This window comes from Phragmites australis, chromosome 1, assembly GCF_958298935.1.
Source record: "Phragmites australis chromosome 1, lpPhrAust1.1, whole genome shotgun sequence".
NCBI classification, from domain to species: Eukaryota; Viridiplantae; Streptophyta; class Magnoliopsida; order Poales; family Poaceae; genus Phragmites; species Phragmites australis.
The window spans coordinates 57,494-69,593 of record NC_084921.1 but is presented as its reverse complement, the minus strand read 5'-3'; the positions used below and the strand labels follow the sequence as shown (position 1 = coordinate 69,593).

The 12,100-nt window shown below is 41.9% G+C and overlaps 2 protein-coding genes across 3 annotated transcripts; both read right to left on the bottom strand.

Annotated features, from left to right (window-relative positions):
• Positions 1–2,127: 2,127 nt before the first annotated feature.
• LOC133914502 (autophagy-related protein 18d-like) lies at positions 2,128–6,321 on the bottom strand. 2 transcript variants are annotated; one of them, XM_062361185.1, is made up of 4 exons: positions 4,850–6,321; positions 4,399–4,657; positions 3,196–3,319; positions 2,128–2,516 (listed from the first exon to the last, which is right to left on the bottom strand). In XM_062361185.1, the coding sequence occupies exons 1-4, from the start codon at positions 5,606–5,608 to the stop codon at positions 2,444–2,446; spliced, it is 1,215 nt and encodes a 404-aa protein (XP_062217169.1). In that variant the 5' UTR covers positions 5,609–6,321; the 3' UTR covers positions 2,128–2,443. The 2 variants fall into 2 exon arrangements, with proteins under 2 accessions (XP_062217169.1, XP_062224324.1); XM_062368340.1 differs by lacking the exon at positions 3,196–3,319.
• An 875-nt stretch (positions 6,322–7,196) lies between these two features.
• LOC133883150 (uncharacterized) lies at positions 7,197–10,885 on the bottom strand. Its single transcript, XM_062350747.1, has 8 exons — positions 10,058–10,885; positions 9,828–9,904; positions 8,918–9,086; positions 8,485–8,573; positions 8,180–8,344; positions 8,024–8,101; positions 7,787–7,890; positions 7,197–7,609 (listed from the first exon to the last, which is right to left on the bottom strand). Exons 1-8 carry the CDS (start codon positions 10,527–10,529, stop codon positions 7,504–7,506), a joined length of 1,260 nt encoding a protein of 419 aa, XP_062206731.1. The 5' UTR covers positions 10,530–10,885; the 3' UTR covers positions 7,197–7,503.
• Positions 10,886–12,100: the final 1,215 nt, after the last annotated feature.

The window sequence follows — 12,100 nt, the reverse complement described above, 5'->3', positions numbered from 1 at the left end:
ATTTTCATTCATGGTAGCAACGTACCTCTTTTTGGTATTCCTTGGTTCATGGCATATCAGGTTTTTTGCTATGCCCTTGCCGTTCAAGCATGTTCGTCTCCTCGAGATCAGCTATATAGGGGCAGTGAATCTGAATGTTCCTACTTTTTAATTGACATGGCTGCTGAATCAGAATGGAGATTATAATAATTTGTCAGCAACAGATACTCAGGTGCCTTGACTACACTCCTTGTGATTTTGAGAAAAATGCAGCATCAGTGCGCCTAAAATATATGAAGTACCTTCCAATATTATATGGTCTTTTCTAAATATAAATTCTACATACGCAAGAGTAATTTTCAGTAGTATCAATTGAATCCAAGTGACTTGGATAGAGCCATTAGGTCAATATCGATCAGTTCATGGTTTGCTACATATGTTTTGACATCAGCCTCTTTAATTAATTTGGTCCTATTCTACTTCAATACATACATGTGTAAGATTGACAATTGTTCACATCATCCCCTTTAATTAATTTAGTCCCTACGTATACATGTGCAAGGTTGATGTATTGTTGAGTATTTCTCCTTTTTCCCTATATCGTACTGGCTCTGGTTTTTTCTAATCAAGTGCTGTAATTTTTCCTGTTTGCTAAATATTCAGATCACATACAAATCAAAGGTGTCGCTCTAAAACACCTGGAAGGTTCGAATTGGATATGCAATTATCTCCTTCGATTGCTATTTCTAGAATCAATATGCATTTATTTCATGTTGTGTTCACTGTATATGTATGAGTAAGATTATGTGGCACACAAGATGAGATTGATGGCTTGAGATGTATCCAACTATCTATTATCTAAGTCACATCTCACAAGCCAATGCCTCCTGTTATCGTTTAAGATGACATTATTAAAAATAATATATGTTTGGCATTCAGTACAACTTTATAGTATACGATTCATAGGCAAAATGGATACTAGCATTTAAAGAACACATGTCCATCGACAATGACAAGATGTTATCGAAGTGATCGGACTGCTATTTCCCCATTTTTTTCTTGTCTTTCTTTTTTTGTAAAGATTACACATACTATGGTGTTCTTCTAATGAGTTTTACCATAATTTGGTAAATTCACGTGTCGAATCTTGAAAGAGGTTATAGTTAAATATAGTTGATAGTGATACCTATTATTATTTGTAAAATAATTTGTCAAAGTGACCCAGAAGTGATTAGTGATTGTTCACCCAACTGTTTGGACCATTTCAGTACTTAACACATCGGTATGGCATTTGCATTGTTTGGTATTTCTCTTTTACTAGTTTTTTCTAGATGTGTACTCTGCTTGCATGGTTCTGAATCTTCCCTTTGTTGCCCAAATTTAAGTGATGAGAAGTTGCATCTGCAAGTCACTTTCCTCGTTGATTTCCTAACTGTAACTGATGGATGCCTATCTACAGGCTCATCTAGAGGGACGTGTCATCCTGAAAAATATGGTAGTGTTGCTGTTCACACATGCTACCTTAATCTAACGTATGATTTATCAATCGATACGATTAGCACATTGCAAAGAGTGAGTGGTAGCGACAGAAAATTAACACGCAACCACTGGACATGGTGACGTCAGAAATGGGCTACCAGGAGAAAACTGGTCAGACGTTCTTTTCACGAAAAAAAGTATCAACAGTACTAGAACTGTGCATTTCACCTCGATCAAATGAGGACAGACCTTAATTGTGTTGTTACTTATTAGCTGCGATTTCAGTTCCTGAAACAATCTTATAGAATCATTGTATTTCTCAAAAAGAAAAGTCGACCCATTTGCGCAATCAGGTTCGGTTATATCTAAACATAGTTAGGTCTTGAGAAACACATATTTAAACCATCCTCATCAAACAGCCAAACATAACCATCGTAGACCTACCAGCAAAGCAGTATCAAAACATGAAGATTTTTTTCATTTGTGCAATCAGGTTTGAACGATCTAAATCATAGTCAGATCTTGAGCATCGCGTACTAAACAATCCATCAAGCAGCACAAGCATAAGAATCAGAGACATACCAGCATTGAAATATCACAACATGCAGAATCCAAAGTGGATGCACAATAAGGAACAGTCAGATCAATAAATTACAGGCAAGAGCACAATAGCAAGTCTCAGGTCAGATTTTTATATTCATCCTTGAGATTTTGTTTATGAATATGTTGAGGGTGTTCTTGTTCTTAGAAATAAAAAGTTATCAAATGATGATTGCAATTAGGATGGGAGGACAACTGCTCCGGAACAGGTAACAAAGTAGGTTGTGGTCCAACAGTCAGCTCTCCTTATTCCGGCTGCCTATAACTTAGCCAGCGAGAAGATGATATGTACAATGGACTGAGCACAACCTTCCATATTTACAGGGTGATATGATCTTCATGCAATTCAGGTGGATGAAGTCCGGAAGGGTGCTCTGTTGTCGGCCTACAGAAACCAGAAGTATTCCTTCTGTAACATCTGCCCTCCATTGACTTGGTCGAAGCTGCACCTGTAGAAGCTGAAGATGACAAAAGTTGAAGCAATTAGTGAAATCAGCTAAACTTTCAACAAATGGAGGATGAAGATGCTAGAACAGTCACTCACCACAGAGGAACAAGATCTGCCAAATCAACTATGTTACCAACTAACACGGTTCTATGCATTTAATCTGCCAATCAATAATATTACCAACCGACACTGTTCTATGCATTTAATCTGCCAATCAATAATATTACCAATTGAAACTGTTCTATGCGAAACGTAAACTATTGCTACCATAATATTACCAATTGAAATTGTTCTATGCGAAACGTAAACTGTTGCTACCACTGGCTGATGTATTTTTCCATAGCTAAATATGAGGCAGTTGCTACGACATTCTAAAATGTCTCCCACATGACTACATAACCTCTGAAGTGACTATTGACAGTAAAGGTTGATTGAATAACATAGGCTCTAGTTTCAGTGGCTCAGTTATAACATGCAAACTTCATAAACAGGACATGCAATGTGACAAGGCCAAAAATGTTTTGGTCCAAAACAGAGAAGGTACCTAGGTTTATATTTCATTTATGTGTTCCTTTTTCAAGATTGAACTCAGACAGAAAAATATATTTGGCAAAAACAAGCACCATCAAATGTAGACATTTGCTGAAAGGACAATTCTAAAATTAAATTCAATCTGTACAGGTGAGTACCTGCCATCCAGGCCAACCATCATTACAGTGTTCTGAGCGCCAAAGGCTACTATGTAGCGTGTCACTTCTGGTAAATGGAACTGAGCAAATGACCACTCTGAACTGAAATACTTTGGCAGAATCCCTGAAGAAATTCAACACAGATAAGCTAATGACTTGTGTTTTTTGAGAAGCCAGCCCAATACCTTCTCTTAAGATTATAAAATGAGATAAAAGGGTATGGCCAACATGTATATATACGAATTAACTAGGTTTAACGAGACTTATGGTTCATGGAGAATGTATAATAATATGTGTGCCTTAACTGCTAAAAATCAATTTGTTTAATAATCTTTTGCATTAATATCAGAGTAGGAGGTTGCATGATTTTATGTCTCAAGTCTTGACAACACTCCTTAGTTCTTGCAAACTTCATACATCACTCCTTAGTTCTTGCACACTTCACACATCACTCCTTAGTTCTTGCACACTTCACATCATTCCTTGGTTCTTGCACACTTCAGAAAATTGTCCATAAAGTTGAATATTCTAATTTTCAGATATTCAGGAAAAAGATTGGTTGAAGTTGAATATTCACCAAATCATTTTTTATAAGCAGCTCACAGGATTGCAGAAAACTTTACAGCCAGTGAAAAGTCTTCTGTTAGCTAACTAAGAAAATAGAATGGCTCCTTCATAACGAATGTTGGATGAGTGGGTCATGTCAAGCCATATGCTAGCGGACATTTTTTTATGTTTCATTAACCATGAGAGAGAGGGCAAGATGGCGTATGCTCCCATGTCAATGCATAACATGACCAGATAACATGAGGGCAATGTTGAGGGCTTGAGGCCAACGTAATGAGATCACAAACAAGAAACGTATGAATAATAACCATAAAATGACTCCCAGTACCTAGAAGAGCACAATTGCCTCTAATCAGGTGTCAGATTTTTAGAAGATCATTAGCGTAACTGCATGCCTCCAATTGACATTCAAACAAAAGAGATCAACTAGGACCTCTGTGATTGAAGATAAAGAAAATCGTCATTAATTAAGTTAAAACTAATTTTATGGATTGCCAGACAAATGGCACTGGATTATTGGATTATATCTCATCTAACTTTGCAACAATTGTAAGTTTTTATAATGGGGCAACCTCCGGTATTGAGATCAAGACCAAATTAACTAAGAATGAGTGCAAACTAGAGTAACATGCTTACCCCTCATGAAAGACAACGATGAACTCGCATTGGATCCAGTGCTCGTTTGAATAAGAGGGTTAATAGAACTGGAAGAGTTCTGGTGATCCATTCGTGGACCTTCAAGAGTGCGTTGCTCATTGCTTGCATCCTCCCTAGCAACTCTGACTCTCAGAGAGAAAATATGAACAATTCCTTTGTCATTGGACACAGCCAACCACTGCACATTGGGCGATAGCGCAATGCTATATATTTCTACTTTGTCAAGCCCTCTACGTACCTACATGTTATTTAGATTAGACAAATAGATAATTACGAACTTATGCTAACCATCCATGAATTATGATACTACAAAGACTTGAGGCAACAGAAAAAAGAAAATAAAAGATGCGCATGCACCTGCCCTTTATTTACAAAAAAGGAACACCCAAGATAGGGATCATCCTAGAGAGCAATAGAAAATATTGCTCACCTCTTGCAAGCGGGTGCCATCCATTGTGTTAAAAATTCTGATCAAAGTGCCCTTCATGCTTGTTGTTGCCAGTAGGAGACCATCCATAGTTAAGGCCATGCAAGAAATGTGTGAATCATGAGCCGTAATCATCTTTGTCACCTTCAGCCCAAAATGCTCTACATGAACATGCCCCTGGTGCACCCTAGGGCAGGCCAACACTGAAGTATTGGAATGATGGGAGAGGCAGCACAATCCTTTGGGATTTGACAGGGTGTCAATCTGGTGGAGCAGCTTCAAATCCGTGAAGTTGTAAACATATATCTTCCGCTCAAGAACAATTACAATGTAGTCCTTTCCCAACTTTACAGCCCGAACATCAGAGCGAAAGGCGAATCCAATGCAACGGCTCTGGTGATCATCCCAGATCATCACCTTGTTTGGCGGATACTGCACATTGGAGCCACCGCCTACAAGGGCAAGGATGTTGCAACGGAACAGCATCTCAACAATCCCAAACCCGCCATTCTTGAGATCCCTCCTGAAAGTCTCCTTATAAGGGTCGCAATTGAAGATCCTGAAGCCGGTGCTGGTACCGGCAGCAAAGCAACCACAATCCTGATTCCAAGAAACCGACAACAGCCTGACCTCCTGGTTGTCACCACGACCTACTTCAGGCTGGCTAGTAGGTGCAGAAAGCGGCCAGGTGTGAGGGGACTCGAATGTCCCAAGCTTGCTCGGGGGATGCAGACCCCTTGATGTGGAGACTTGTGAGCTCATGTGGAGAGCATTGAAGCCAAATCAATCGATTCTAAATGCAATCAGCTCACTACACCCAGGGCTGTTGCCTTGCCAATTGATTTTTTGCCACCGCCAAGTAGAAAACAAGCATTGAGCTATAGATACACAGATGGTGAATTGACAGAAAAAGGAAACAGCTGCAGGCCTGCAGTCCAAAAAGGAAGAAAAAATACAATTTTTTCGTCGGCAGCATAATACCAACAATCATCAGACTGCCGAACCTCGAGCGCAACGCTTCGATACTTAGTTTTACTTCTACAGGAAAAGCTAGCTGCCAGGTGGTGGTTGGGGGGGGGGGGGGCATGGGGGTTCAGTTGATCCCCTAACAATTTTGGAAATTAAACTCTCACACAAAAGAATAGAGTTCTGCAGATGAAAGCGAACGATCCATCCAGGCAAGCTAGGGCTTCCTCATCAACATAAGAGGAAATAGATTCGTGTCCAGACGCACCAGTCCAGAGGGGACGAGCAAGCCGACGGGAGAAGGACGCGAGGCGCAACCGCGGCAGAGAGACGCCCGGATCTGGGCCGAGCCACCATGTCCGGCGCGGAGAGTGGCAGCGATCCGATGAGAGCTGGGGGAACGAACGGATGGACGGGCGGTCGCCGCGGAAGGTTCGGGAAGACGCGAATCCCCAAGGGATAATCGGAGGAGGATGTCGAGAGAGAGAGGGGGAGGGAGGGAGGGAGGGGAAGCGGGCGGGTGTTACCTTCCTCTTGCGTGACGCCCGCGTGGAGGGAGGGAGGGAGGAGGATGGGGCAAGCCACGCGACGCGACGGTCGGAGGAAGGCGGAGCCGGTAAGGAAGGCGGCGGTACAAGCGTTTCTCCGGTCCGCACTCCGCCGGATGTGTGCGTTGCAATTAATCTCCCTCGTGCTCCCCCGTGTTAAATTAATCTCATCGCTAAATCGTCATTACGAAGACCTGTCTGCTCTCATCACAGGTGTTTTTTATTTTTTAATACCGGAACAATTCGAAAACACACGTACTCGCTCACCCCGTACCTACCACTAACTATAATCGTCTACCATTTAAATTATCTAGATGTCCATCGTTATCAAATAGTACATCACTACTCCTAAAAATTACAAATTAAACATGAAATTTAATATCAGATAGAAAATACAACTATCTTTGGTTATCATCTAAGCTAAAGCTGCTCTGTGCTTTTCCGAGACCAGATAGGTCCCGGAATCGCAGGATGATTCCAGTCCAGGTCTACCCAGGATACGGATCCAAATCCCCTGCAAGACTCACACGAGATACCAGTGGACGTTCAGATTCTCCAGAACATTCGTCCCTACTTCCTTTCACGTCACTCTGTTACAAAAGTACATGGAGTATCTTGAATGTAAAAGCAACTGTACGCTGTCAAAGAACAACCAAAACAGAGGTGCCGTTTTGAAGGGAAAGTCACATGTTACCCTTTTCGGAACTGTAAAACATTGTGACACAGAACTACAATTTCATTGCATCATTACGATTTGTTCACGCGTTATCATCCATCACTATCATGTCGCAGCAGAGCCATCAGCCATTGATCACCATTCTCTCTGAAACAGTCGCAGGCTCAAATTGTACTATATACTCGCCGTTTTCTATTTTTATGTAGTAACTCGTATAAGGTCAGGTAATAATTCTCAGGTGCTCAAGCATCACGCCAGAGCCTATACAGGGGATGATAATATGCACACTCAAACACACACCCATGTACTCCTGCTTCAGCTGGAAGGGACGTGCGGACTCTTTCAGCACCGCATCAGGGCCGCTCTGCTTGCAGGGAGCGAGCAACAACACATACAAACACACCCCTAACATCTGCTTTCTTATCTGCAGAGGGCGCTGGAACTCGCATCTCTTTTAAGCTGGTTGTCTAGAATAACTGGAAGAAGAGGCTCGTTGAACCGTCACCAAACGACCGGAGGTCTGCTGGTTTCACCAATGCCCTGCACAGCGGGCACGTCCGCTCCCTCTCAAACCTGCCAGCATCGAAAGAATGTTAAGAAGGAAGGAGTACAAGATAGTCTAAACTCTAAAGGCATGTTTGGATGGAGGAATTTGAACCCAGTTCATACAATTAAGTAAAATTTGGATTAGAAGTTTCCGGAGCAATTCCTTTCATCCATACACCCCAAGGCAATATGCATGTAGCTTACCATTCTGATACACAATCTTCACAGAAGATATGTTTACACCGCAAAAGAATGGGAGCATACATCTTTTCTTGGCATATCGCACACATATCTCCAGCAGCGATAACCTGAAAACACACACATGCATACAAAGACAGTTAAGTACAGTAAGCAAGTGTGTTGAGGGATCTACTACGGAATGCATATTTCAAGACGTTCATTAATTCACATATCTTGACGAGTCAAAAACATATTAGCTACCTGCTCACTTGTTGCGTATGAACCATAATGGAAGTCTTTAAGTGATAATGCTCTCAATGCTGTCAAAAATGATTGAACCTGACAAAGAAACATTTAAGTGTTAGGAGGCATCCACTCAATATCGCTTCTGAAATGAGATAAGCAAAGGTATAGCACCTTTTCCACGACAGATGTCAACTTGAAAGTGAGATACAAGCCAGTGGTTAGAGAAGAAAATAGGCTTCCATACTCCTTGTTCAGGAAAAAACGGTACCACACGGGAGTAGGCAATAGTGCACGGTACAAAAGTAGAAAATATTCCACAATTGTCAGCATTTGACCCTGAACAAAAAGGAAGAATTGGTTATAGCTCCCCCAATATATGATTATGCAGAAATAACAGCAATACACCAGGAGCTATCAAGGAAAATCACCAAGATATATCACAGAAAATGTAGGATAACAAATGTAGAGTGGCTTACCTGCCTACGATAGCTGCGGCCTCTGCTGTTTTTATAGTACATGAGAAGCATACATTTGACGACCATAGAAGTTTGGCGCACCATTGTATCTGCAAAATATTACAAGGAACACATATGATTAAAAACAATACAAGGAAAATATCACCTTATGACAATATTGATGGTTGAGTGAGCATAAAATGACCATGACCTTGAAGTGTAGGGGACATGTTACCCACTTACAACCTAGGAAATGACCTAACTTATTTGTTGAAGGCAAGTACAGAGCCAAGTGAACATCTGAGCCAAGTTGACAAAATGAAGAGACTCCAGCGCCAAAAACTAAATTTGTTCAGGCAGTATGACTTTAATAGATGCTGACATTATCACTATGCAACCATGCCAGAGACGAAAACTAAATATGTTCCAAGTACCATAAGAGAAAAGAAAATACCATTCACCAAGATGATGAATATTGCATGCCAAAATGGTGGTATTTCTTTTGGAGGAAGCATCACGAGAGGTCTTATAAGGTCTCCATTCTTGTAACACCAATAAAATCCAAATACATGAACAACAAATAATATTGTAATCCCGACAAGGACTGGAATTTTTCTCTCCCTCTGCATTACATGGGAGGAAAAAAAACAAAATTAGCCAAATGGAAGGTAAACACCACATTGTCAATAATAGAGAACATATTTATAAAAGGATAGAAAGTAACTAAGTTTGCAGGGTGTTGTAACTTATGGGCATGTGGCAGAAACATGAAGATACTAGAAATCCCCTATGGAGTAAAGCTCAAAGTAACATCAGATATCAATTTGAAAGAGATGATAGAAGCGGGAGTTCATTTTGAAAGGAGAGTCTGCTATCGTATACACACGTATCATCCTTGCCACTTGTTGGGTATAGGACAGAGGTCATAAACGATCCAAGAAATTCACCTAATTTATCCTTGGACTATAGCACAAATGCAGAGTAACGAAAGGACAGAGTAGCCCTAGTGATTTCTTAAATGCATGCACAGAATTACAATGTGTTAGCATGCAGAAAATCCATGATAATTGTCAATACAATAGTGATGTGACCAAATAGGTAAAACTTCACCATCGCATTCATTTGCATATTTGCTACACTCAAATACTTCCATGTTTAGAACACTCAAATACTTAATTACATATACATCTTAACTCTAGGCAGAGCACTAGCAATCAATGAAACCAGAATTCTTTGATGACACTATATTAGTTCTCAGAAACATAATGTCATTCAACAAAATGATTTTTTTTTCTACTCCGTATTGTTGCGACACAAAGCTGAAGTAAAGTTACACCAAAAAAATTAACAAAACAAGCCCGGACCTTCAAAGCAGTCTGCTTGCGCAGGATATCATTGGACTTGAACATCACCACAGCGATCCAAATCGTCACAAAGAAACCTGTGCAAAACAACCAAAAACAAATTTAGCCAAAATTCCCCATTTCATCTGCACTTCTTAATTTCGCAAATAACAAGACACTATGTTCTAAGCATCAAACATGTGATGCGTATTGATTTGCGCTGTTGATAAAGAAAGACAAGTGAGCACGACCTTGCAAGTGCTGTCTGATGAAGACGACGAGCAGCAGCAGGGAGAAGGGAAGTATCTGCTCCACCCACCTCGCCACCTGCTGTATGTCGTACCTCTGATACGACGACGACGACTCCCTCCCGCCCTCCCCGCCGCCTGCCGCCGGCGCCGGCGCCGGCTCGGCGGGGTGCGCCCTCGCCGCGTCCCCCTCCTCCTCCACGACCCCGTCATCTCCCATCTCGGACGACGTCCCCACCTCGCCGGGGCGCACGATCCGGATCGACACCTCGCCTCCCCCTGCCCCGGCCCCCGCCTGGGGTAGCCCGCCACCGGGGTCGGGGCGGAGGATGCCGGAGTACTCGAGCAGCGCGGAGAGGGGCGCCTGGATGAAGCTGGAGGCGGAGAAGTGCACGCCGTACCTCCTGGACGGCGCGGGCGGCTGAGTCGGGGGCGGTGGAGATGGGGTCCGCGGCGGCTGGGGTGGCGCGTCCATCGGGTGGGGCGCCCGGGAGGACGGAAGCTTCCAGAGGCCGCCGCGGGGCCGGCGGCGGCGGAGAGCGGGCGGTGACGGGTCGGAGGGGGTGGGCGGCGGGGACGACGTCGGGGAGGCGCGGAGGCACGCGGCGAGGCGGAGGCGGAGGCGGTGGAGGGGCCCCGTGCTCGTCGCCGTCGCCGTCGCCGTCGTGGCGGTCGCGGTGGGAGGAATTTCTGGAGGTTTTAGGATATTTTTCCGGTATGCTTTTGATCTTTCTTTCTTTTTTGGGGCTTGCGTTTCGTGTTTGTTGTTTCGTGGGAGTGACACTAATAAGTGGGGCAATGCAGCCGCGCAGGATGGATCTCAATATCTTCTTCCTCTGCTTTCTTTGCGTCGGCGTTCGGTTTGGAAGCTTTGGTTGGTAGTTGTGTTGTTTAAAGGTTTTTTTTTTTACGAATTGTGTTGTTTAAAGTTTAATTTTTTGGAAACTTTGGTTGGTAGTTTAATTTTTTTTTTTGCGAATTCAGATTCATCAGAGAAGTAGTTCAATAAAAAATAATAATTTTGTGATTGAAAATAATTCTCTAGCATAAATTTTATAGAGCAAGTGATTCTGTTGAAAAGTGAACAGAAAAAACTGGTTTTTTTAGCTCTTATTATCTAGTTCATTTCAAAAAATCACTCCTACAAAATTACTTTAAAACTAAAAACTGCAAACTGATATTTGATAAAGTTTCCACTAATTTTATCCTGAGAGCTCAGTCAAACAGCTACTTTGTAAGCACAAAGTTGTAGTTATTTTTATTCTTTTTCACTCTATCTTTAGGGCTTTTAAACGAAGCTAAAAAAATCCATATTATTGCTGTATCATACACAGGCTTATTTACTTTGCTTTATTATGGTTAGCATCACTTTTTTCTTCTCCTATCATATTCTCCTCAAGATAATAAATAGTGTTTATAGCGGCCACTATTGTGGTAATAGATCTTTGTCGCTACCGTATTGAGGTAACGGGCTAAATATAGTAGTTTGTAACTTAACAGTCACAATAGTACTTAGTGAACTACAATTACAGGCTGCAATACCATTTAGTAGGCTATTACGTTGCATTGAAAAACCTAGCATGACATCTCAACTCTCCAACCCAACCTCCAGCCCTCCACTCCAACCATCACTCGCCAAACATCCAGCCCCCAAACAACGCTCGGTTACCGCCTCAAACCAGCCAACATCGTCGCCGCCCTTGTATTTCATGTTTGTTGTTTCTTGGGAGTGACTAATAAATGGGGCAATGTGACCGCGCTGGATGGATATCAATATCTCCTTCCTCCTTTGCTTTCTTTGCATTCGCCTTTGGTTTGGTAACTTCGGTTGGTAGTTGTGGTTTTTAAAAGGTTTTTTTGAATTGTGTTGTTTAAAGTTTAGTTTTTAGGTTTGTCTGGTAGAGCTTTTTTGATTCCAATTCTCTAGAGAAGTAATTCTCTAGAAAAAGTAATTTTGTGAGTAGCAGAAATTCTATAGAGAAATTGATTTTGTGGAGAAGTAAATAAAAAAACTGGTTTTTTAGCTCTTAGTATTTAGTTCATTTC